At 42.0% G+C, this 26,868-nt stretch overlaps 2 protein-coding genes and 1 long non-coding RNA gene across 4 annotated transcripts; 1 reads left to right on the top strand and 2 right to left on the bottom strand.

The window, feature by feature from the left end:
- Positions 1-5,181: 5,181 nt before the first annotated feature.
- On the bottom strand, positions 5,182-6,658 carry LOC116050792 (vomeronasal type-2 receptor 26-like). The gene is made up of 3 exons (XM_031301006.1): positions 6,557-6,658; positions 6,179-6,302; positions 5,182-6,086 (listed from the first exon to the last, which is right to left on the bottom strand). The coding sequence occupies exons 1-3, from the start codon at positions 6,656-6,658 to the stop codon at positions 5,182-5,184; spliced, it is 1,131 nt and encodes a 376-aa protein (XP_031156866.1).
- An 11,059-nt stretch (positions 6,659-17,717) lies between these two features.
- LOC116047679 (caspase-1-A-like) lies at positions 17,718-24,622 on the top strand. 2 transcript variants are annotated; one of them, XM_036001386.1, is made up of 10 exons: positions 17,723-17,821; positions 17,865-17,892; positions 21,207-21,488; positions 21,585-21,673; positions 21,881-22,057; positions 22,163-22,406; positions 22,531-22,692; positions 22,851-22,960; positions 23,090-23,220; positions 23,663-24,622. In XM_036001386.1, the coding sequence occupies exons 2-9, from the start codon at positions 17,886-17,888 to the stop codon at positions 23,192-23,194; spliced, it is 1,176 nt and encodes a 391-aa protein (XP_035857279.1). In that variant the 5' UTR covers positions 17,723-17,821; positions 17,865-17,885; the 3' UTR covers positions 23,195-23,220; positions 23,663-24,622. The 2 variants fall into 2 exon arrangements, with proteins under 2 accessions (XP_031152457.2, XP_035857279.1); XM_031296597.2 differs by having other exon boundaries at positions 17,718-17,892.
- Positions 24,181-26,316, bottom strand: LOC116047680. Its single transcript, XR_004104455.2, has 2 exons — positions 26,113-26,316; positions 24,181-26,073 (listed from the first exon to the last, which is right to left on the bottom strand). It is a non-coding gene; the product is annotated as an uncharacterized LOC116047680 (long non-coding RNA).
- Positions 26,317-26,868: the final 552 nt, after the last annotated feature.

Below are 26,868 nucleotides of genomic sequence, written 5' to 3'. Positions count from 1 at the left end.
CACATAATGCTTTAAGGTCTTTGTACAGAGCAACAACTTGATTTGCATCATTGACAGACTTTAAACAGTCATCCACATAGAAACTGTTGAGGGCTGTATCCACAGCCTCATGTGATTACTAGCTTCTGTTGTCCTCTGCAGTCCTTTTAAGTGCGTAGTTTGCGCAACTCGGGGATGAGGTTGACCGAACAAGTGCACAATCATCTTATATTCAACCATATCCCGCTCAATAACTCCTTCTGGCCACCAAAGGAAGCGCATTAGGTCAGTATCTTCTTCAGGAACCTTAACCTGGTGGTACATCACTTCGATGTCTGCCATTACAGCCACTTCCTCCGCGTGTCAACACTCCCACAATGGAATTTGCAAGGTCAGGGCCCTGTAGAAGTTCATTATTCAATGAGGTTCCCTGGTAACTAGCAGCACAGTCAAAGACCACTCATAACTTTCCGTTTTGAGGGTGGTAAACGCCACGGTGTGGGACATACCACAGTTTACCATCCTGGCGGTTCAGCTGATTTTCTGGGACTCTGGGACAATCACATCCTTCATAAAATCAGTGTACTCTTTGTGAAACACAGGATTCCTTTTGAACTTCCTTTTCAGTGTGAGGGCTATTTGAGTGGCAACACTTTGGTTGTTGGGCATGATGATGGTTGCCTTCTTCTTTGGGAGTCCTATGAAGTAGTGACCATCCGTGTGGTGTACAGAGTTTCTCACATAGTTCATGAACTGCTTATCCTCTTGTGACATTTCCAACTTGTCATCACACAGGCGCTCGGGAAAGTCTTGGTTAAACTGCTGTACCAAAAGCTGCTCCACATTCTCTACTGACATGCGGTTAACTGTAGCTTATGAACACTCACAGTCTTCTAAGTCAGTGTGATCTTTAAATGGACCATTGACAATCCATCCGAGAGCAGTTCTGACAGCGTATGGCCCATTGCCCCTGCTATTAATCACCTGCCACGGCCCCTATGCTTTGTGCACATTACTCCCAATGAGAAGTCCAACATCTGCAATGATGGTAGTCTGACTTCGCTAAGGTAGGGCCACTGCCTTATGTCCTCTTGTGATGGGATATTTTTCCTTGACACTGGAATGTCTTTCTGAGTGAAGACTTTAGGCAAATCAATGAAGTTGTTGGTGTTGAGCCCACTAACTTCCAAGTCTGTAAGCTGATAGCTTTCCACGTGATGCTTAGGGCTCATGGTTTTCAGCTCAAGTAGAGTGCGTCTTCCCTGTAGGTTTAACTGCCTTGCAAGTGCATCTGTGCAAAACGTTGCAGAGCTACCTGGATCCATGAATGCGTAAGTCTCCACAATTTTGCTGCCTTTCTTTGACTTTACTAAGACCGGCACAATAGAGAGAATGCAGTCATCTCCGGCCCCAGTATAAGCACTTGTTTCACTGACAGTAACTGAAGAGCTTGAAGCTGTTGGGTGCATAATATCTCCATCCTGTACCTTTTCCTCAGTTACCTTTCCAAAGCTTTCTTGTTTTGCAAAATGTAACATCCTTGGATGTCTCTGAGCACAAACATGGCATGTCATCCTCTTTTTACACTCTTTGCTTACATGCCCTTTTGTTAAGCATCCAAATTCAATTTTCTCCTTGTGTGGACTTCCTTTCATCTTTTCACATTCCTCCAAAGTGTGGTTTCTTCCACATAACAAGCATGGTTTGCTGAAAGCACTACTGAGATGTGTAGTAACAACCTTTGTTTTTGGTATGTTGAATTCCTCGGTTCTAACTGGAGTAGCATTAGTGGCAGAGCTACTTCCCTTTTTTCCTTCTTTCTTTGTTCGTTGCTTGAAGTCGGGCTTTCCTTTGTCCTTCTTTTCAGCTGCTGTAACCTCCAGAAGATCTACAAACAGTGGATCCATAGTGACTTTAGCTTGCTTGTCTACAAATCTAACAAGATCTGCAAACTTAGCTCTGCTTCCTCTACTCTCTTGTATCTCATACGCGACAGCTCTCCACCTCTCTCTGAGTTTATACGGCAATTTTGACAATATTACCCTCATGTTAGTGGGATTGTCTAGCTCGTCCATGAATGCCACATCCTCCATGGTGTTGCGACAACTAAGTAGAAACAGTGAGAAGGTGTTGAGAGCCTTGCCATCTTCTGACTTAATTTGGGGCCACTTAAAGGCCTTTTCCAGTAAAGCGGAAGCAATTTTAACCTCATTTCCATAACGATCCTTAAGCAATTTCAGTGCCTCACGATATCCATGGTGTGCTGGCATGTGCAGGCAACTCCTTACCAGATATTTTGGTTCACCTATTGTGTATTGCTCCAAAAAGTATAGTTTGTCTGAATCACATTCAGCTCTGGTGTCGATGGTGTGTTCAAAGGCCTTCAAAAAAGATCGGAATTCCAGTGGATCACCATGGAACAGGGGAATGTCTCTTTATGGCAGGCGAGACAGCTGTTGATTTTTTACAAGCAGCTCTGTGATATCAGTTTGTCGTTTCATCACTCTGCACAGCTCCTTTGTGTCATTGTCCTGTTGCAACGGCTCAATAGCAGGTGCAGAGTTCAGTCTCCACTGAACATTTACCTTGGGTACAGCTCCACATGAGTTGGTTAAAGGCACAGTCTTATCTTGGTATCTCAATGTATGTGGTGATGCACCACTGGTTTGGCCTTCACCATCATCCTGTACATCAGCGTTTGACGTTGCAGCGAGGCTAACCTGTTGTTGAGGTGATTCATATTCTGCATAAACTTTAATTCTCGCATTAGAAGCTGCCAACTCTGTTTGAATTTCCAACTGTTCTTTGTCGGCCACTAACTGGGCTTCTTTCAGTGCCAGTGCCTGCTTTTCCTTTAATGCTGCTGCCTTTGCAACAAGAGCTGCTCTATTGGCCTCCTCTCTCAGACATGCTGAAGTGGCAGATGATACGAACGGCTGGCTGCTAGAACGACCGGATGACCTATCAGAGCTTTGTTTTGCAGACACATTAGAGACACTATCCATAGATGTTACATTTTTGTTACATGTGGCTCTCAACTCTTTATGAAGTTTTATTTCTTCAATCCACATCTCGGTTCTACTCATGAAATCTTTGCAGTTTGATACCTTGGGCTCAAACCAGTATGCTTGGTCGGCCTCATGTTCTTCTTCTTTCAGATAAAGTTTTACTGACTCATTAAGTTCAGCAAATTCCTCATACAGTTTTTTGTAGAGCTTTATCTCCTTTTGTTCAATATGTGTCAAATTCTCATAACTCTCCATGAGACGTTCAATTTGGTTGGACTTTCCAGTTAGTCTTAACTTTGCTCTCCTTGCATTTATATACCGATGCAGTTTCTCCTAACTGCATCCTCCTCCTCATCATTTTGCGAATCTGCCATTGTCGTCATTACAATGTGTTAGACAGAGAAGACGTGGTATTTCTACGGTTGAAGCTAATACTGAGATTCACAGTTTAAACAAGGAGAAACTTTCTTCAGTCCATCAACTTTCATTATAAGGTGGATAACACATCGGATAGTTCCTGCATTCCAATAGAATCGTTCCAATCAGCAATTAATCCTTTGGGGCGCCGTCTAATTCCTGGCTGCGTATATTTGCGACGTATCCCAACCACTGAACAATGTTTTTTGACTTTTTTTTTTTTAAAGATTATTTTTTGGGGGCTTTTCCCTTTATTATACAGTGACAGTGGACAGGCTAGAAAGGGGAAGAGAGATGGGGGATGACACGCAGCAAAGGGCAGCAGGTCGGATTCAAACCCGCGCCGCTGCAGGACTCTGCCAATGTGGGGCGAACGCTCTTACTGGGTGAGCTAGAGGCTCTAACCTAGATCTGTAACAACGTTCATAGTTGAATACAATGTACGTCAACATCAAATAACTATAATAATATAGAAACTTAAACATTAGTAAATACAAAAACTCAAAATGACCATTAGTTAGCTTAGGCTCTTACAGCATGGACTCAACTCAATCTAAAGTCGTTGTTTTTCATCTAGGTTAACAATCAGTTGTTAAACACACTTATATGTTAAAAAATACAAAAATATAATTTTTCATAGCTATTATTTTCCACTGCGAATATTATCTACTGATTTGGAAATGTATGTGAAAAAAGATTTGTTTGTTAGTTTTTTGATTCTATACAAAACCTTTCCAATACAATTGTAATCACATCATACAAATCAAAAATGTCTAACCCCACACAGACTAACCTCTTATCCCCCACTTCTCCCTCTTACTAACCTTCCTGTGCATCTTAGTGGCTCAGGCATGGTGGTGTAGTTATGCTTCACTGTGTTCATGTAGTGGTGTATGGACAAAACACCACCAATAACGTAGTCACCTTCCATTGAGAACACAGGGAGACGAGTGGTACCCTGGAGCTTACATTTCACAGATGAAGTCTGAGTGCTGACCCCAGCACCAATCCTATCCTCTGTAAGCCCAGCCCTTTGTTTAACACCATCCTCAGAAGCATTCAAGGCAAGAGCTGAGTTCAGCTCACACAAACCCAGAGACAGGATCAGGCCAATACAGAGAGCGGAGATCTCCATCCCTCAACTATCTGGATGGGAATACTGTGTCTTTTCACTGTTTTATAGAGATTTTCAGACAAAAGCTTCCCTCCTACTACTGTGCATCAGCTGACTGTACATCAGACAGAGGATGCCCTCACCCATTGGTCTTTGATGAAATATTGTCAAAGCATATTTTGTAGGCTGCACGTACAATATAATCTGCATTAAGTGTCCATGAATCTTTCAATGTAAACACCAGATATCTTCAAATTGTTGTCCTACCCTTTCATCTTTTTTGATTTGTTTGAGCTCATTACAGTTAAGCCTAACAAATGTGTACCTTTAATGGGCTGTGCTGTTTATTTGCATATTAAGTAAGGCGGATACAGAGAAATAGAAATGATTTTATAAAAAAAGAAAGAACCACACATTTACATTGTGAATTTTGACTATTTTGTTTTATATTTTCAGCCTATTATGAAAGAATATTTGTAAAAGAATACATCAACATCTTAATAGGACATTCACTAAATGACAAGTAAAAATGATTTAATATGAAATAAACATTTTAAACAAGAAGATGAAGACTGTGTTGGATGTGCTAAGCACATCTATATACTGTAACATAAGCTATATATTGTATGTTGTCATCTTAACTATATCCAAAGCTCAGATGTCTTAGGATTGATTTTTGTTCATTAAATATTTCTTGGTGTTCTTCTCTGGCTTAACCAAAATGATGAAACACTTTGGAGCAAATATACACAGTATTAATCCAAAACTGGAGGCCAGAATGGCAAATATCTCCACAGCCACAGTAAATTTCCCAGGAGAGCTGAGATATGCAGGGATAAATGTGATCCAGACTGCACAGAATATCAGCATGCTGAAGGTGATGAGCTTGGCTTCATTAAAATTATCAGGTAATTTCCGAGCTAGGACAGCTAACACAAAGCAAAAGACAGCCAGTAGGCCTATGTACCCGAGCACAGTCCAGAACCCAACAGCTGAGCCTAATGCACACTCCAGGATGATTCTCTTTTTGTATATGGTTAGGTTTTTCATTGGAAAAGGGGGACTAAGAACTAACCAAATAGTACATATTAAAACTTGAATAAACGTGAAAGACACTACAGTTATTCTTTGCTGTGGAGGACCAAACCATTTCATCACATTACTACCTGGGAGTGTAGCTCTGAAGGCCATTAACACTACTATTGTTTTTCCAAGAACACAAGACATACAGAGGACGAAGGTGATCCCAAACGCTGTGTGGCGCAGCATGCAGGACCACTCAGAGGGTGCTCCAATGAAAGTTAATGAACATAAGAAACATAGAGTCAGGGAGAAGAGCAGCAGGAAGCTCAGCTCAGAGTTGTTGGCCCTGACAATGGGGGATGTCCTGTGACGATAGAACACAGCCGCTGTTATAATGGCCAGACAGGCGCCACCAACTGAGAATGCAGCCAGGATGATTCCTAGGATCTCGTTGTAGGAAAGAAACTCTACAGGCTTGGGGAGACAAGTGTCTCTCTCTGCATTAGGCCAGAACTCCTTGGGGCAAGGGAAACAATCAGGGGAATCTGAAAAAATGAAACAAAAAGGGCTTTTAGCAGTCGTAATGTATATTTGATGTTTTACAGTACATTGGCTATGTATGAGGAGAAGAAAATACCTGTAGCATTGCTAATCTCTCCCTCAGGACACGGTAAACAATCATAACAGCAGATGGGTTTTCCTTTCTGCAGCACTTTACGAGTTCCTGGAGAACAGCTGGCCGTGCACACTGACACAGGAACCTGGCACATAGAGACAAAAAAACGCTACAAAACTTTTTCATTTCTACAAACAATACCTATGTGTCAATATGTGTATTGTCGAAGTAACTGTGTTCAAAAGTTCAGCTGAAGCTAAAATGAGGCTTCAACAGTCTGAGTTAGACTAATCAAGTGGCTGTCTTTCAAATTTATAGTCTTACATCTAAGATGATGCCGACTGCGGGCGCTTCTGTAATTTGATGCACTCTGTTTTGTTTTGTTGTCTGCTGCAATACCCGGAGCTCTTTCAACAGAGATGAGCTCATGAACATCAGTGAAAAAGCACCATTGTACTTAGTTCCCACTTTTCTTGCGTCTTCCGTGAATTTCTTGGACATTCTCGTCAAAGGTGTGCTCACCGTGGCGCATGCAGTGAAACGACGGAGGAGAAGAGGTAGACGTTCAGGCATGCTCTTTTGGCTTCGCAGGCGGAGATTTCGCACTCCACTACCTGGAATGTTTCTGTCCAATGTGCGTTCACTGTGCAACAAACTCGACGAGCAACAGCTACTGTTGAGGAAAATCAGTGACTCCTCTACATCTGCTGCTTTGTTCTTCACGGAGACGAGGCTCTGTCAATTGTGCTAAAGCTGGCTGGGTTCCAGCTGTTCAGAGGGAACCGTTACACAGCTCTCTCTGGCAAATCGAAACGTGGAGGTATCTGTTTTAACAGTGGCTGGTGTAATGATGTAACAATGATTCTACAGTGCTCTTCTCCTGTTCTGCAAACCCTTCTACTCCCCCCCCGTGAATTTGCTTTATTCATTCTGGCTGGTGTGTACATCCCACCACAGGCCAACTTGCAGGAAGCACAGCGCGCGCTTGCCGACCAGGTTCTGTGTTTGGAGTGGAATAACCCAGATTCCCTTGTTATTGTCCTTGGTGACTCAACAAAGCCAAATACAGACAGTTTATTGAATGTCCAACCAGAGAGGAGAATATTTTGGATCACTGTTACACAACAGTCAGAAATGCATATCACAAGTCCCCCACGCTGCACTGGGAAACTCAGACCATGCCATGGTCAACCTGATTCCCTCATACAGGCAGAAACTAACACTTTTTAAACCTGTTGTGAGGACATCTAAGAAGTGGACCAGTGAAGCTGTGGCGGATCTTCAGACGTGTTTGGACTGTACAGACTAGGATGTTTTCAGGTCTGCTAGTAACAGTTTGGACGAGTACACAGAGGCTGTTACGTCATACATCAGTTTCTGTGAGGACAACTGGATACCAACATGTACCACTAAGAGGTTCAACAATGACTATGTTTACATGCACATACTATTCCGGTTTTTGCCCTTATTCCGAAAAAGATGATATTCTGACTAAGGTGTTTACATGGCTAATGAAAGTGAATATTCCACTAATATTCCCGTTTACGTGTAGCCGTTCAAAGTTTACCAGCGGTGGCGGACTTGTTGGATTGTTCGAACACAGCATCCCTTTTTCATTCCTTCAACCTTCTTGTGAAAAGGCTTCCTTCTCCCTTTTCACTGGGCCCTTCTCCCAAAATTAATACTGTTAGGTGTCTACTTAATTGTTAATTTTAGTGTAATGTTGTAGGTTATTGTTTTAGTTTATTTGTTACTTTATTATTTGACATAGGCCTGTTCAGCAGGTTTTATGGGTTCATAGTGATTTGCTATGGTTCTGCCTGTGATGTGGGGGGTAGATCAGCTGCTCACCAGCTTAATCAGGGAGAGTGCATGCAGGTTTGCCTCATTAGGTCCTCTGTATGGAGGGGCTGGACAATCCTAAGGTGGAGAACAATAGGTACGATAGTTCTGCAGTAAATTCAATTTTTATAATATTTGGGGTGCCTGTTGTTGTGGGTGCACATACATATATAAATAGTAGGGCTGTTAATCGATTAGAAAATGCAATCTAATTAATTACATACTCTGTGATTAATTAATCGAAATTAATCGCATACATAATTAACAGTGCCTGAACCGATACTTTTTAAGAAAGTAAAAAAAGAAAAGAAAAAAAAGGGTACTAAACAACAGTCGGTGACATTAAAGAACGGCTTGTTTATTGCTAAGGCCATATAGTCAAAATTAAATGATTTAATAATAATGTATAACAATAACAATAACTTATTTCACTAGTAAATTGCTTTTGAACGACAAAAACAACCACCAGATGGGAAATGGACATTTACAATAACTTCAAATGCACCACGAGGCTGTAGTTTACCAGTTTCATTTTATGCACCGTCTGTGTTGTTTCTTCAACGGCAGCTGCAGATTGTTACATACCAGTGTTGAATCCTCTACAGTAAAGCACAGTCAAACTTTACACCGTTTAGCGTTAGCTGTCCGCATTTTAACCGTGTTTAATCCAGCTACTAGCTAGCGGTAGGCTAATGTTAGCTGCTGTCGAGTATAGTGTTAACTAGCGTCAAGTGAAGTTACTTTATTTGTCCCCCAGTGGGGCAATTTGTTATGCAGCAGATAGTATCAGATAGTCACGTGCAGCGGTGTTTGTGTTGCCTGTATTGTCTTCAGAGCATCAGAGAGAAGCACAGACATATCAGTGGCACCAGATTTTGGTAGCCAGGGTTGGCAGGAAGAATATTTTTACAAGTAAATGTTCCAATTAATGATCTAAGCAGAACATTCTCGTCTCCCTCCTTCATTTTACAGTCGAATGGTGGCTAGAATGGCTCCGGGTCAAACGTCAATATGGAATAGATTAATCTGAGTTATTTTTTTTAACGCGTTATTTTTTCTCAGATTAATTAATCGAAATTAACGCGTTATTTTGACAGCCGTAATAAATAGCAGAGGTGTGGACTCGAGTCATGTTACTTGGACTCGAGTCAGACTCGAGTCATGAATTTGATGACTTCAGACTTGACTCGACAAAATGTACAAAGACTTGCAACTCGACTTGGACTTTAACATCAATGACTCGTGACTTCACTTGGACTTGTGCCTTTTGACTCGAGAAGACTTGCTACTTCCCATGAAAACTGGGGAAGAAAATGTTCACACGGCCTCGCCGCTCTGAAAAAATGTGCACCACCTGTATGCATGCAGAGAGCACGCGCGCTGCCTGCCAATCACTGTAGTCCCACGTTGTTTTGATTCGACAGCATCTAAGCAGGCACATTGCAAGACAACCAATGAAGCACAAGCAACAACGCGCCAGTTGGCAAAATGATACCGAAGATAGTTTCGTTTGGCTATAAAAATTACGAGGTAGTCGACAAAAAAAGAGTTGCAATTTGCAAAACATGCGGGCCCTTATTTGATTAATGTCATTGTATAAAAAGAGGTTTAAATAAATACAAATCGTATAGACATACATGATTTGTATACATTTTATTTCTGTGGTAAGGGAACTTGAAATGACTCGAAACTAAAATGGTAGGACTTTGGACTCGACTTGAGACTTGTTGGCTTTGACTTGTGACTCGACTCGGGACTTGCCTCATCTTTGACTCGACTTGACTCGGGACTCGAGGGCAAAGACTTGAGACTTACTTGTGACTTGCATAACAATGACTTTGTCCCACCTCTGATAAATAGTAATGTCAGGAGTAACTGATCTATCCAATTGTAATGATGTTTTGAGAAACTAAGTGTTAATGTTGCTTGTTCAGGTTAGCTCACCCTATAATCACCTGTGCAGGTGGTAGGGTCAGGAAGGCTGAGTTAAAAGGGCTTCAGGAGAAGAAAGAAAAGACTTGCTGTGAGGTTGCCGTTTTGTTTGTTTGCTGTTATTTTGCCTCAGTTTAATATTGTTTTGTATTTCAGTTTGAGTATGTTTTGGTGTTGTTTTATTAGTAAATACACAAATTGTGCACTTTAAAAGCCTCCTCTCCAGTCTTCAATCGTGACACTGCTTCTTGAAAAGGTCGGCATAGCGATGTGTGCGCATATCCAAAAACCTGTTGATACCGAAGTCTTTGACAGTGTTTAAAAGTAGCTGTGTTTCTCCTTCTTATCGGGTCTGCAGCCTTGCAAACTGTTGGCTGGTTGGTTTGTGTACAGTAACCACAGCAACGCACAGAGCTGACCATAATCCTGCCGTAAAAACCTAGATTGAGATGCATATTCCGAATGCGCTGAATACATGTCCAAAGAATGCCTTTGAAACCCGAATAATACCGGAATATCCCACGTCTTAATTGGAAAATGCTATATTCGGAATAAGGCCTTATTTGGGACATCTAACCGGAATATGCTGTGTACATGACCTGTATCAAATTCGGAATATTGTCATATTTGGAATAATAGTTGAATATTGGTGTGCATGTAAACATACTCAGTTACAAGCCCTGGTTCACAGACAAACTCAGACAGCTAAGGTTGGTGAAGGAAGAGGCATTTAGGAGCAGAGACAGGGACTGGTTTAAAGAGTCAAAATACAGGTTTAGCAAGACTGTGAGAGATGCTAAAAAAACTGTACACTGAGAAACTCGAACAACAGTTTTCGGCTAATAACTCGGTTTCTGTCTGGAGGGGCCTCAGACAGATAACCAACTACAAACTAAAGGCCACCCCCCTCCATCAACGACTGGCGCCTGGCTAACATCGTTTTAAAAGACCTGTCCCCATCCCCCGTGACTCCACTCACCTGCTCCACCGGCTTGGGCGTGCTGTAGCTACCCCTAGGATTCCCATAGCACCCCCTCAGCACCCCCAAGAAATTGGTGTGGTTTATGTATAAAAAAAAGATTTTCGTTAATGTGTTAATACTATAATTTATATTTAAAAAATTAATAAATACATTAATAAAACAAACCGATTAATTTTAGAATAAAAACATGAAGCAAACACAGGTGATACTATTCGGCCAATGGGTGTAGCACACATTAAACTTTTGACCTTACTTCCGCAGTAACGTATTCACACAGAAGAAGAAGAGCGCAATATTTGGAGCCGTTAGGGTTAGCGACGTGAGTGTAACGTTAGTAATGGGTCATTTTTTACTCCCTAAATGTCAAAGTGTGGAGACTTTATTAAAAAAACCTGTAAATGAGACTGAGAGATATGGTTAGCTTGTCACCAACGGGGACGAAGAAAAGCGGCCGGAGGAAGATGACCTGACCACGGCTGTGATTGCTGCTGAGGATGCCTAACATTACACTGCTGTAAATGACATTAGAGCAGCAACACCACAGTGGGTGAGGAGTCATCTAATAGGGGTCAATGCAAGAACTTCACTCTTATCTTACCATCTTGTCTCGTAGTAGAACATGTACAGTGAAAATGTGTTTTACAGAACTGTGAATAAATGGATCACCGAATCCAAATTTATAACCCTGAAAATGTGTTCAAACCAGGTTCATCCGTTCGCCCTCAGAACGTGTATGTTTTTGTGTGTGTTAATGTGTGTAGTTGGCTGTGTGGTGTATTTGGCCTGCTGCATTACTCTTCTGCAAATATAAGCTACTGTATGAAAGCTGCAGTAATGATTGTGTAAACCCGTCTTGTTGGCTGGGATTTGAAATATGTTCGGTGGGGTAATCAGAGTTCTATGGTGCTGTTGTATTGGCAACTTTAGTGCATGAAAAACATCAATCTCTCTCTCCCTCACATTCGCTCACTTAATAAACCGTTGCGGAGGTGGGTGCTTATCTGAGCATGTGTGTGTAGGCTACATATGTCAAGGGAATAGCATAGCAACCATAGCACCAGCAAAAGAAAACTCTGGCGCCGCCACTGCTTTATTCAGGAAAGAAATGTCAACAGATGGTTTAAAAAACTAAACCCCCGCAAAGCAGCCATATCAGAATATGTCTCTCCCTCCACCTAGAAGCAATGCACTCATCAGCTGTCTCCGGTGTTTACAGACATCTTTAACACCTCACTGGAGACATGCCATGTACCAGCCTGCTACAAGTCCTCCAACATCATTCCAGTCCCCAAGAAAACAAGGATCACAGGACTAAATACAGACCCGTCGCCCTGATCTCTGTGGTAATGAAGTCTTTTGAGCACCTTGTTCTGGCTCACCTCAAAACCCTCACCGAACGCCCTTGTACCCCCTGCAGTTCGCCTATAGAGGCAACAGGTCTGTAGACGACGCAGTCAACATGGCTCTTCATTTCATCCTCTGGCACCTGGACTCCTTAGGAACCTACGCCAGAATCCTATTTGTGGACTTCAGCTTGTCCGCCTGGCATTGCTGCAGGACAAGCTGACCCAGCTTCATGTGCCCGACTCCACCTGCAGGTGGATCACAGACTTCCTGTCTGACAGGAAGCAGAGTGTGAAGCTGGGGAAACACGTCTCTGACTCTCTGACCATCAGCACCGGTTCCCCTCAAGGCTGCGTCCGCACCCGCCACCATCACCCTGGGTGACTCCACGGTCAACATTGTGGAGTCCTTTCGATTCCTGGGCTCCATCGTCTTCCAGGACCTCTAGTGGGAGCTGAACATCAGCAGAGGATTTACTTATTGCGGCAGCTGAAGAAGTTCAACCTGTCAAAAACAATGATGGTGCACTTCTACACTGCCATCATCAAGTCCATCCAACCAAGATGGCGCCGCAGAATGGCGACACGGTGTGTTGGAGCGCTCTGTTTTGTTTTGTTTTGTGTTTTAATTCTGTTTCTTGCGATGGTACCCGTATCTCATTCACAAGTGAAGAGCTCGTGAACTTCAGGGCAACAACACCATCAGACTTATTTCCCACTTTTCTTCTCCCTTCACTGGAAATTTTGGACATTCTGGTCAAAGGTGCGCTCACCTTTGCTCACGCAGAGAAACGCCGGAGGAGAGGGAAACGGGCCGGTGCGCTGGTGCGTCTCCGCCAGCGAGGATCACGCACACCGTTACCTGGAATATTCCTCTCTAACGTGCGCTCTCTGCCCAACAAAGTGGAGGAATTACAACTGCTGTTGAGGGGAAACAGGGACTTTTCTTCATCTGCTGTTTTGTGCTTCACGGAGACGTGGCTCTGTGGATTAATACCGGACTCTGCGCTGCAGCTGGCAGGCTTCCAGCTTTTCAGAGCGGACAGAGACACGGCTCTCTCCGGCAAAACTAAAGGTGGAGGAATCTGTTTCTACATCAACAGCGGTTGGTGCAACGACGTGACAGTGATCCAGCAGTATTGTTCTCCTGACCTGGAGTATTTCACCATAAACTGTAAGCCTTTTTATTCACCCCGTGAGTTCCATTCATTCATTCTGGTCGGTGTTTACATCTCACCGCAGGCCAACGTGCAGGACGCGCAGTGCATGCTTGCCGACCAGATACTGTGTGTGGAGTGGACCAACCCGGACTCCCTAGTTATTGTCCTTGGTGACTTTAATAAAGGGAACCTCACTCATGAACTCCCTAAATATAGTCAACATATTAAATGCCCGACCAGAGAGGAGAACATTCTGGATCACTGTTACACCACAGTCAGGGATGCTTATCACGCCGTCCCCCGTGCTGCACTGGGGCACTCTGACCACGTCATGGTCCACCTGATCCCCGCCTACAGGCAGAAACTAAAGCTCTGCAAACCTGTAGCAAGGACATCAAGGAAGTGGACCAGTGTAGCTGTGGAGGATCTCCAGTCGTGTTTGGATTGTACTGACTGGGATGTGTTCAGGACTGCTACCCACAGTCTGGATGAGTACACAGAGGCTGTGACGTCATACATCAGCTTCTGTGAGGACTGCTGTGTTCCATCAAGCACCAGGGTGAGTTACAACAATGACAAACCCTGGTTCACAGCCAAACTCAGAAGGTTAAGGCTGGCTAAGGAAGAGGCGTTCAGGAGTGGGGACAAAGACAGATTTAAAGAGTCAAAGTACAAATTTAGCAAGGCAGTGAAGGAGGCTAAACATCGGTACTCTGAGAAGTTCCAACGCCAGTTCTCAGCTAATGACTCTGCGACTGTCTGGAAAGGACTTAGGCAGATCACCAACTTCAAGCCTAAAACCCCCCACTCCTTCAATGACCGACACCTAGCCAATGACCTGAACGAGTTCTACTGTCGATTTGAAAGACAAAAGGACAGTCCTGACACCATCCCCCACGACACCTCCCTACAGCTACAGCCACTGTGCATCACCTCCACCTCGCCCACCTCAGCAGGGTCCTGGGCCCCCCCACCAATGCCCTCCTTAAAGGTCCCCTCCACCTCCACCCCCCCTCCCACCTCAGTGACGACTCTCTCCATTCACGAGAGGGACGTCAACAGACTGTTCAGGAGACAGAATCCCAGGAAAGCTGCTGGACCGGATGCTGTCTCCCCATCCAGCTTGAAGCACTGCGCTGACCAGCTGTCTCCAGTGTTCACAGACATTTTTAACACCTCACTGGAGACATGTCACGTGCCAGCCTGCTTCAAGACCTCAACCATAATCCCTGTCCCCAAGAAGCCAAGGACCACAGGACTTAATGACTTCAGACCCGTCGCCCTGACCTCTGTGGTTATGAAGTCCTTTGAGCGCCTTGTGCTTTCACACCTCAAAGACCTCACCGACCCCCTCCTGGACCCCCTGCAGTTTGCCTACAGAGCCAATAGGTCTGTAGACGATGCAGTCAACCTGTCCCTCCACTACATCCTCCGGCACCTGGACTCCGCAGGAACCTACGCCAGGATCCTGTTTGTGGACTTCAGCTCTGCCTTCAATACCATCATCCCGGCTCTGCTTCAGCAGAAACTCTCCCAGCTTGGTGTGCCTGACTCCACCTGCAGGTGGATCACTGACTTCCTGTCTGACAGGAAGCAGCATGTGAAGCTGGGGAAACACGTCTCCGACTCACAGACCATCAGCACCGGATCCCCCCAGGGCTGCGTTCTTTCTCCTCTGCTCTTCTCCCTGTACACCAACAGCTGCACCTCCAGTCACCAGTCCGTCAAGCTTCTGAAGTTTGCGGACGACACCTGCCTCATCGGACTCATCTCTGATGGAGACGAGTCCGCCTACAGGTGGGAGGCTGACCACCTGGTGACCTGGTGCAAGCAAAACAATCTAGAGCTCAACGCTCTAAAGACAGTGGAGATGGTTGTGGACTTCAGAAAGAACCCAGCCCCACCTGCCCCCATCACCCTCTGTGGCTCCACAATTGACACTGTGGAGTCTTTCCGCTTCCTGGGAACTACCATCTCCCAGGACCTCAAGTGGGAGCTGAACATCAGCTCCCTCGTCAAGAAAGCACAACAGAGGATGTACTTCCTGCGGCAGCTGAAGAAATTCAACCTGCCAAAGACAATGATGGTGCACTTTTACACAGCCATCATTGAGTCCATCCTCACATCCTCCATCACCATCTGGTACGCTGCTGCCACTGCCAAGGACAAGGGCAGGCTGCAGCGTGTCATTCGGTCAGCTGAGAAGGTGATTGGCTGCAATCTGCCGCCGCTCCAGGACCTATACGCCACCAGGACTCTGAAGCGTGCTGGAAAGATTGTGGCTGACCCCTCCCACCCCGGACACAAGCTCTTTGAGCCACTCCCCTCTGGCAGGAGGATGAGGTCCATTAGGACCAAAACCTCACGCCACATAAACAGTTTTTTCCCCTCCGCCACTAGCCTTCTAAACAAGGCTCGGAATCCATCCTGACTCTCTCCACACCCCACCTCTGGCTCCTCATGCCACTGTACCTACTCTGCTGTAGCGTCCCTTTTCACTACTGTTTAACTTATTTTACTATTTATTTAAATTTATTTTATCGTTATTAATACGTACTGTGTGTATATGTTTATACTTATATTGTTTATATCTTTTTATCCTTCTAATATTTGTATGTGTGACATGCTCCAACAACACCATGACAAATTCCTCGTATGTGCAAAGTACTTGGCAATAAAGCCCTTTCTGATTCTGATTCTGATTCAGCTCATCACCATCTGGTACGCTGCGGCCACTGCTAACGACAAGGGCAGACTGCAGCGTATCATCCGCTCTGCTGACAAGGTGATTGTCTGCAATCTGCCATCTCTCTAGGACCTGTACGCCTCCAGGATGCTGAGGCAGGCAGGAAAGATTGTAGCCAATCCCTCTCACCCCAGACACAAACAGTTTGAACCCCTCCCCTCCGACAGGAGGCTGCGGTCCATCAGGACCAAAACCTGACGCCACAAAAACAGTTTCTTCCCCTGAGCAATAAGCCTCACCAACAAGGCACCGGTCTCCCACACATTGAACCTTAATCCTACATCCTATCTGCTGCAGAATCCATTCTATATACCTATCCTGAACGTTTTGCACATCCCTCTACATTTTTGTTAATGATGATGATTGACTTAATGTCAAATAGTTCTATTTCGTATAGGCTTTGCCCTCTAAGAGCTGTTGCTGTTGGGTTTATCCCTCGCGCATGCGCATTCGTGAAGATTTCTTTCACGCCCTTGTGCCCTGCACGAGCCTCTCTAACGTATGCAGTTACTGTATATTACAGCTGCGAGACCAGAGATCTGCTCCCTATTTTTCTTCAGCGACAAGCAGTTTGAAGACTTGGAAGAACAGTGGTGTCCGCCGGTGTACCGACTGACGGACCGGCTACATTCTGCTGCTATATCTCCACCCGAGCTGCGAGGCATGCCTCGGCCCCGTTCCGGCACCCCGCCAGCTGTTCGGCGCCCACTTACCAACGGAGGAAGTGGCAGGCGATAACAGCCAGGCGGACAGTCAGGTAAGGTGGAGGGGAGCACCGCATCAGCGACTTTTCCTCCACATCAGGCGGGCTCTGCCCACCGCTAAGGTTGTTGTTCTCGACCTGTGTGAGTGCTGAGTAAGCATTCCCCGAACACAGAGATGGACGGCACCAATGTCTCGCTATGCACCGTTCACCAGGGTCCAATGCGACATGGAAACAGAGTTCCCAGCGGTCTTGCCACTGCGGTAATAAGAGTTTGAGAGAAAAGCACAAGGGACACAAAAAGGGTAATCATAGGATAATAAAATAATGATCGAGGGACTAGGCTATTTAGTAAATACTCTATTATGTATCACTTTACTTGGGGGTGGGGGGCAAAAACAGTAATACATGTTTAACTAATTAGTAATTAATGAGTCATTACTAGCTGATTCAGAGTTAATCTGGAACGACTCCTGAAGAAAGTTATATGATCGATTCACAGATAGGCCTATCCATGAACTAATCACTGCTTTATTATTTATTAATATAGGATCTCCCAGTGTGTTCTCGAACTCATCATTATCCTCTAATATAATTCTAAGGGAAGCAGCCTACTTATTAACGATTAATCAATTATCAAGTCGGTCCTGATTCGTTCCTCACTCGTTTCTCAATTAACTAGGCTAATTATTAACTAACTATAGCTACTCTATAAACGTTTGATTAGGATTTAGGCTACTCATTGTCACAACGCTTCACCATTTGGAGCAATGCTTCTGTTTTTAAGCCACACTATGTTAGCCTTAGCAGCAGTAGGCTAATACAGTGATCTGTAGTAGGCTACTGGTAACTTAAAGTAGGTTACATACAAGCAGGAAACACCGTTACCATCTCATCCACCTACGCATTATGCAACGCAACCGCCCCTTTCCACAGGCTTTCGGAAGCTGGCGAGATTTCATGTGCAACTATCTTTTTCTCAGACTACAGTTTAAACAGTTCTGATACGAGATTTGAGAAATGGCAGGTAAGTGTTCCCGAGCTAAATGCATTTTAAAAGTAGCCTAACCATAACTTTGGTGTATGTTGGAGGATATCTGCAGGCGATCAGACAGCAAGCGTTTCTACTTAGACTACAGTGAGTGGTATAGCGCTGAGGAAGATGGGGGATAGAAATATGATTTCTTACACGTCCTTTGTTTTACAAAGTTTACCAAAGTCTTGACAATATCAAAAGTCTTGATAATTCTGCATTTTATTGTGTGTGCCACGTTTTAGTTTCACTTTGCTGGCGCTCATGCCAGCAATTCTCTGTGTGAGGAGGAAGGGCACAAACCAGCAACCCTCCGCAACAGAATAAGCCTTTACAGTTTATTATCGTGTAGTGGAGCTTAACTTAACGTATGCAATATTAAAAACCTATGCATTTATGGTAATGCTTTACAACAAGGATACATGCTTAAGTAATGCTCAATAAGGATTTTATGCATGATGTAACTCACTATTAAGAAAGTGTCTGTGAGTTTAAGGGATTAGTTATTGATTAATGAACCATAAGTCAATGATTTCTAACTCACACTTACTAATTCACATTCATTTGTAGTTTGTTTTTTAAAAACGTTATTATACACACAGTTGCCAGTTTACTATGTACACCTAGCTAAAACGGATACAGTCTAATGCAATCAGGGACGTCACTAGGATTGAAAGACAGGGGGGGCTTAGCCCCCAGGGTATTTGTAACTTGCGTTTGCAAAATCTTTGCACTCACATCTTTCGTTACTGTATTAGAGCTACACTTAGAGTATCTCACAAAAGTGAGCACACCCCTTACATTTTAGTAAATATTTCATTATATCTTTTAATGGGACAACACTGAAGAAAGTACACTTTGCTACAATGTAAAGTATTAAGTGTACAGCTTGTATAACAGTGTAAATGTGCTGTCCCCTCAAAATAACTCAACACACAGCCATTAATGTCTAAACCGCTGGCAACTAAAGTGAGTACACCCCTATGTTAAATTCCCATAGAGGCAGGCAGATTTTTATTTTTAAAGGCCAGTTATTTCATGGATCCAGGACACAATGCATCCTGATAAAGTTCCCTTGGCCTTCGGAATTAAAATAGCCCCACATCATCACATACCCTTCACCATACCTAGAGCTTGGCATGGGGTAGTTTCCATAAAATCATCTCTCAATGCAAATCAAACCAGCTATTAGGCTAACCAACATAAAACCATGCCAATCTCTAGGTATGGTGAAGGGCATGTGATGATGTGGGGCTATTTTAATTCCAAAGGCCAAGGGAACTTTATCAGGATGCATAGTATCCTGGATCCATGAAATAACTGGCCTTTAAAAATAAAAATCTGCCTGCCTCTATGGGAATTTAACATAGGGGTGTACTCACTTTAGTTGCCAGCGGTTTAGACATTAATGGCTGTGTGTTGAGTTATTTTGAGGGGACAGCACATTTACACTGTTATACAAGCTGTACACTTAATACTTTACATTGTAGCAAAGTGTAATTTCTTCAGTGTTGTCCCATTAAAAGATATAATGAAATATTTACTAAAATGTGAGGGGTGTACTCACTTTTGTGAGATACTGTATGTCAACCACCTGTCAAGAAACCAATATGTTAACAAGTCAAAAGTGACAGACATATCCTCTTCTTCCATTTCTACTCTGTTCCTTCTGTCTTATCCTTTAAGATAAAACAAAACGCAAAATTGACCAAATGCAAATTGGTCACATGAAACAACATCCAAAATGTCCAAAAACAGACAGAGTAAGTTAAACAAATATGACAAATAGCAGTACAAGAAAAAGAAAAAAATAGGCATCACTGCATACTTTATCATGTAAGATATTAATACGGATCCTATTTAAAGTGGCTACTGTCTAAATACAATAACCTGATGGCGGAAGGAATAAAAGATTTGGAGTAATGATTACTGTATATACTGTATGTACTGTATGTAGGATTGCTTTCATTTTATTTTCACATGTGTATCTGTGGGCATGTGCTCATCTTTAGCCTAGCCTACATTTAGGCAACATCTACATATTTATTTAATTTATCACAGCCAATGAATGAAGAAAGTTAAATTGGTTAGAATATAGCTAGCATACATAATAAATATAATGAAATAATTTAGTTTAGGCTATGCCTAGTACCTAGACCTGCCAACAAATGCTTATTGTTAGAAGAAAACCAAACAATCCTTAGACCTATATAGACCACTACTGACCTCAATCACGCCGGCTCCCTCAGAATCAACTGCTGCCAATCTCCTGCTTCTCTCTCTCCCTGCTAAAATATCTTCCAATATCCATCTCATCTGCTCAATGAATTGAAGGATACAACGGTACAATAGCATTAACAGGGACCCTATGACTTTAGTTTTCAGTGACAACAACATTCTATGGATATTGATATTGTTTTAGAATATGCCTACTATAGAGATAGGCTATATTATTGGCAATGAATAAAGAGTTGTGATTAACTTGCTAAGTTAACCATTTCTTGTATTTCCCTCGTTCACTCTAGCTAGACTTTAGTTTTCCATAGCAAACCAAAATATCCCCTTTCCTTTACCTCAAGAAAACGTAGCTAAAGGTAAGCAGGTCATTAAAAACCACTTACAATTTCACTCTGTATCACACTAGGTGTAATCAATCTTCCTTTCACCATTAGCGTGTGTATCGGTGTGTGTGTATGTGTGGGGCGGAGGGTGTATAGCGAGTTCAGACCAAAGAGTAGCGACGAGACGAGATGAATCCCCCAGTTACTTGCAACGCGCCGGTCTGCAACGCTCTGAAAGCTGCCAGTTCATACCAATGCCACGAGACGGTGCAGTGCATCATCTTGATAGCACAACGACTCTCTGTACTTCTGTCTAACTTCCGACTTTTCGGCTATTTTTTTGTAGCTATATATCATTTGTTAGGTCTAAATATCAATGAGGATAAATCGAATTGTTATTGTTGTTCTTATTATTATTTAGGGGGGCTTAGGAACATTTTTGGGTAGCTTCAGCCCCCCTAAAATAGGCCTAACGACGTCCCTGCCTGCAATCATTTTTTTTTTGTTGAAACTGTTATATGAAAGTGTTGATCCAACTTTATGATCAATTTTTAGAGGATGTAATTTGTGGTGCTGTTGGACTGTGTGCCTACTTAAAGGTGTCTCTATTATTTTGCCAACCCTATTCATATCAATGAGGGTATGATAACATAGGCTACTCCTAAAGTCTTATTTAATGTTAGAACCTCTGTTGACATCAGAATTTCTGAGTTGTGCATTTCTTTTGCTTCATATTCGCTCTTCTAGGTGAACTTGCCAGGGTGAGGGGTACGTTTGTGGACAAGGTGTCCAAAGGACTGATTAAGCAGCTCCTGGACGACCTTTTAGATGATGGTGTCTTGAATGATGGCCAGAAAGACTCGATACTTGAAGAGAACAATACCACAGCAGACAAGGCACGCAGTCTCATTGACACAATAAAGAAGAAAGGAGATGTAGCCAGCAGGAAGATGATCGCTCACCTTTGCAGAAGAGATCCGACACTTCACTCTGAACTGGGTCTGTCCTGTGGTCAACCTGCACAGCCGGGTCAGCTGACATATTTCATCCTATTTGACACTGTCTGAATACAGATATACCCCAAAATAAGTACATCATTTGAACATAAATGTTTTCTGTTCACAGCTGCAGAGCAACAGATGAAGCAGGACTGGTCCACCACGCTCATCCCTACCACCGAGGCATTCTGGATGGAGAAAATGAAGAATAGAAAAGTTAGTCATTCATGAAGGCAATATCAAATATTTCACATGGTCTTAAATGACAGATTTAACCTCAGCTATTTGCAACAAGTTTCTGTTCAAGAAAGGTGTTGGTAACAAGTGGGAAAGATAGTTTTCTTATTAAAGTCTACAGTGTACATATTTCCAAACTTATGGTACAATTTTGTTATACTTTTTTTCTTTAAATGTGTTTTGCAGACTTACCCTGCAGAAAAAAATTCCATCAGGAATCGTGTGGCCCTGCTAATCACTAATATAAAGTTTACTGATGAGAGATATAACAGAAATGGAGCTGAGAAGGACGAGGAGAACATGGAGACACTGCTCACGGCTCTGGGATACGAGGTGGTGAAACACACAAACCTCACAGGAAAGGTACTTTCATTTAAAAAAATATTATAAAAAAGCAAAATAAAATAAAAATAAAAAAATTCAACGTTGATATAGTGATACAGTAACTGACTTTTTGTATTCTCACAGGCAATTGATGCTGCTGTAAGGGAGTTCTCTAAACATCCGAAACTCAAAGAGACAGACAGTGTGGTGGTGGTTATCATGTCTCATGGGAAACTGGGAGCTGTCCTCGGTTGCAACTGGACAAAAGATGATGTTGAGAATCCAGATGAGTTCCCCATCGACAACATTTACAAACACTTGGGCTCAGAGAAATGTCCAGCGCTGTTGAACAAACCCAAGATCATCATCATCCAGGCCTGCAGAGGAGGTGATCTGTTCTCACACAACTAACACCAATATAAATGAATTTAGGAGCCTGCTAACATCTTGTTGTTGGCTTCAATCAAGCGATGCTCTCGTGTACTGTACTAAAAGTATGCCACGTGTTTCAGGGGAGAAAGGATCAGTGCTTGTTAGTGACGATGCAGTGGTCTGTGATGATGCGTCACAGCCAAGTCCGCCCCCGTCTGCTGACGAAGAAAACATTGAGGATGACAATTTGAGATGTGTACACAAAGAAAAAGACTTCATTTCTCTTCTTTCCTCCACCCCCAGTAAGTTAACTTAAACATTTTCAGATCTTATTCTACAGCTCATAGAGATACAGAATGAAAATAAACATCAATAATCTGCATTGAAAACTGCTAAGAATAGTTACTTTATATAATAAAAACTAAATATATTTTCTCTTTCTGTGTGTTTTTTCCTCCAGATACAGTCTCATACAGACAAAAAATTAATGGGTCTTTTCTCATCCAGTACATTGTTGATGTATTCAACACCTTGGCACATAAGGAACACATTGAGGAGCTTTTCCGAGAAGTAAGTGGAAAGTTAGTTTGTGTGTAAAGTTTGTGAGGCAATAACACCACATAGCAAGCTGTGATGATGAAGCTCTTGTTTTGTTAGACTTTTGGTCAATTTAATACATTGTTTGTTTCAACCACACAGGTTATGCAACGCTTTGAAGAGTTTTCCGTTCAAAGCCTAAGACAGATGCCGACCAAAGACAGAACCACTCTAACAAAGCACTTCTACTTCTTCCCAGGTCTCTAAGGGCAGGGTTCACTGTTGTTTAACCCTTGTGTTGTCCTCGGGTCAAATTTGACCCAGAATTATGGGTTTCTTTGACCCAAATTATTCCCAAAATAACATGAATGCGTGGATGTCCATTGTATGGATGCCATGTAACATTCTTGGCAGGTAAAATTTATGATTACTTTCATTGAATTGTGGGTGTTTTTTTTTCTTCAATTTTATAGCATTTGAGATAAACGGTGATCCACTCAACATCCTCTGATCTTAACTATCAGTCAAAATAATCCACAATTTCTGTTTTTTTTTAAACAAAAAAATTAGGTATTATGTCATTTAAATTTTGCTTAAATTTGTTTATTGACCATGTATCAAAAAAAGTGACAAAAACGTTTCAAAAAGCGTCAAAAAACGTTGGAAAAAGAACCAAAAAAAGTTCATTTGCAATTTTGTTCACAGTCTACGGGAAGACAACACAAGGGTTAACCAAGATTTGTAGCCACATTTTAAATAATGTTGCAATGTTTTTTGAAGTTAGCTACTTGGTAAATTGATCAAACTTTTGGATGAACCACTGAATGGGTCTACCGGGCAGGGGGCCAGTGACCCAAGTGACAGAAAAAAGAGATGTAAATAGACACAAATTGACAACAAAGACCCAATCTAGAACTACTCAAGATCTACAAAGATAAAGCTGCATCGTTTTGTGTCTCTTTTAGTCTTGGTGTTTTGCTCTTTTGTAATTGGGGTGGGGGTGGGGGGGGGGGAATCTTACATGACTGTATTCAGGGGCCTGCAGTCTTATAATCTATCCTTGATAAAACTTAAATAATATAAACATTAATATTTGTATATATAATTAACAGTGTGTAAGCCTTTGAATTAAAGGAACATAGACATTTGTATCAACTTACATTTAACAGGTTGCTTACTCATGGTTGTCATGCAGCTAGTCAACAGGATATTGGATGATTGGCTGGAACCAGGCTCCTAGTTCTTTCATCAAATTTTAAAACACAAGAAATCTAATTTATGAAATCACTTGGATTTTCTATACAGCCAAAGCAACTATGTTTTTCATTTTAAATTTCTTAAAAGTTATAAGACACCAGACAGCACTGCCATTAACTCAGACACAGTGCCCCTGTTAATCATCAGTACTTTAGCATGAAACATTAATAACTGTGCATAATTAAGCTCCCTAAAAGCTTGTTTTGATTCTTAATGTGACATCTCAACAATGAATGGGCATTTATTTTTGTTCTTGCTTGTGTAAATGTTGTCCAGGTAGGACACCAATATTCAGCACTATGATATTTTCAAATGGTTTTCTTGTATGAATAGTTGGGCTAGGCTGGGGATGTCTGCTGTTGTGGGCCTAAGCCTATGTCATGCTCTTTTACTTGATGTGTGACAATGAGCTATCCAAATAAACTTGACTTAAGTTGATTCCTTGGCTTGTACCTTTGTACCTACATGCACATATAGCTGCAAGCATTTTAACAAGGTCAATTAAAAACATAACGTTTAGACTTAAACACAAATCTTTACTCACTAAATAAACCTAATAAATGCAAGCAATGTTTGTGAAGAAAAAGTAACATGAGCTTAGATGGATAGATTTAAAAAATGTTTTTTGGTACAGTATATTATTCTCAGCAGCACAAATACATAAATGGACAACAGCAGACAATCAGGGTAATGGATGTCAGTGTTATGTGAGGAGGGAGCAACAGGGAGGAGTTCAGAGTCCTGATGGCTAAGAGAAAGAAGCTGTTTGTGATGTTTGTGAACTCAAGTAATCAACATATAAGAGAAGTTTGAGTAATCTGAAGTAATCACGACAGCAGACATAAAGACAAAAAGAAAAGCATATTAGAAATGTCATGCAGTTTGGAGAAACACATTTCGATTCGATCTGTCGTATCTAATGATGGTACAGTGTGACTGCTTTGTGTTAGTATTATATGTCACAGCGCCGCATGTGGGTGGAATTCTGCACTAAAACGACTGAAACTTTGGAAGATACCCAGTGGATATGTCTAATTCAGACTGCTGCTGAACAAACCCAAGACTACCATCCAGGCCTGCAGAGGAGGTGACTCTTATCTCCTCTCACAGACATCAACATAGTTGTCCAGCAGTAGTAGATTGGAGCTGAACTGTATTAAAAGTATGTCAAATACGTTACAGGAAATCGTGGTTAGTGGTTAGCTGTGGTCTGTGAAGATGTGTCATAGACAAACTCTCTTAAAGAAAACATTGTGGATAATACTTTGTGATGTGTAGACACAGAAAAAGACTTTTTCTTCTTTCCAGCACCCAGTTTGTCTTTTTAGATATTCTACACCTCATACTGTAACATCATAAAGAAAAACACAACATTTAAGCATGGCTACTTCATAGTAAATAATCTATATATTTTCTTTTTTTGTATGATCTTACTGCAGATACTGACTTATAGACACATTTCATTAACTTTTCTTAGGGCATTGTTGAGCTATTCAACATCAGCTCCCATGAGGACAACAGTAATTAATTGTTCTGACAAGTAAATTTTGGAAGTAGAAACCGTTGTGTTTTGATAGGGCATTTGCAAGCAAAAGAGAACTCTTTATTATGACCTAATTATTACTAAATGCTGTGGTGCAACAAGACCACAAAGCACATTATTACATAATCACCACAATACTTTATGGTGAACTTATTGGTGAATAGATAGAACTGAACTTTGTTTTATACGGAATGTACTTAAAATGTAAGTCTTAGTTCTAAATCCTTGGATGTTGGTTAGAAAATACTGTAACTTAATGTGTTTATTTGAAACAGGTAATGTTTATTGTCAGACACTAGAAGAGGAAGTAAATGTCCTGTGTGCTTTGACTGTGAGTAAAAGGAAACTTCAGAGTCCAGACAAGAGTTGATGGAAAGTAAAGGACATAGTTGCCCTACTAAAATGGGAAGTAATTCCTCGCAATACAAGAAAAACATTTCAGTTCATGAGCTGGACAAAACTTAATAAGGGATATTAGAAATTGTAAGGAAATCTGTCTCTGTCATCAAACGTTTACTCATGTAGCTGTAATGTGGGATGTTTAAACAGGGACAGAAGAAAATAATACATTAGCCTCAGAATTTAGAGAAATAGACAAACAACCAATGGCCAGAAAAAAGGAAATAAAATAAATAAAGCAAGTTACTGGAGGGTAAAGGTTGCTTTGCCTTTAAAAAGAAGTCTCTCTCTGTCTCTCTCTGTGTGTGTCTCTCTCTCTCTCTCACTCATAATAATAGAATGGAATATAATATTCATAATTATGTTTTCATTAGTTTATAATCACCTAAAAATAAGAATGGTTGTGTTTTCGTTATCTTAGAATGAGCCCTTGATATCTACATTCTCTTTCACGGAGCCCACCTTGCTGCTCACCATGTTTCTACAGTTGCCCAGAATGGACAAACCAAACACTGGCTCTTGAGAGGGCCTTTCACATTTACTTACATGCCACCATAGGTTCTACTACACTCTTGGAACAGGAGGGGTGAGGGAAGGGGTATTCAGTTGGTTGCAATCTGCAACAGCACCGCTAAATACCACGTAATAGTACACCCTGGTTATTTAAGTGAGATTTTAAATGAAAACACTTCTACTTCTACGAAATACAATGTTGCTTTTGCTAAAACTCTATAGAGTTGGT

Source organism: Sander lucioperca, chromosome 5, assembly GCF_008315115.2.
Source record: "Sander lucioperca isolate FBNREF2018 chromosome 5, SLUC_FBN_1.2, whole genome shotgun sequence".
Taxonomy (NCBI): domain Eukaryota; kingdom Metazoa; phylum Chordata; class Actinopteri; order Perciformes; family Percidae; genus Sander; species Sander lucioperca.
The sequence above is the reverse complement of the archived record's forward strand: the minus strand, read 5'-3'. Positions and strand labels throughout refer to the sequence as shown.

Excerpts from the sequence above, each read along its gene's own strand:
- LOC116050792 (XM_031301006.1), bottom strand. The coding sequence starts at position 6,658 with ATGTCCAAGAAATTCACGGAAGACGCAAGAAAAGTGGGAACTAAGTAC. Across the intron at positions 6,303-6,556 it reads CTCTGTTGAAAGAGCTCCGG|GTTCCTGTGTCAGTGTGCAC; the intron begins GTATTGCAGCAG and ends TCTATGTGCCAG. Across the intron at positions 6,087-6,178 it reads AGAGATTAGCAATGCTACAG|ATTCCCCTGATTGTTTCCCT; the intron begins GTATTTTCTTCT and ends TCATTTTTTCAG.
- LOC116047679 (XM_031296597.2), top strand. Across the intron at positions 21,674-21,880 it reads AGAAAATGAAGAATAGAAAA|ACTTACCCTGCAGAAAAAAA; the intron begins GTTAGTCATTCA and ends TGTGTTTTGCAG. Across the intron at positions 22,693-22,850 it reads TCTTCTTTCCTCCACCCCCA|ATACAGTCTCATACAGACAA; the intron begins GTAAGTTAACTT and ends TTTTTCCTCCAG.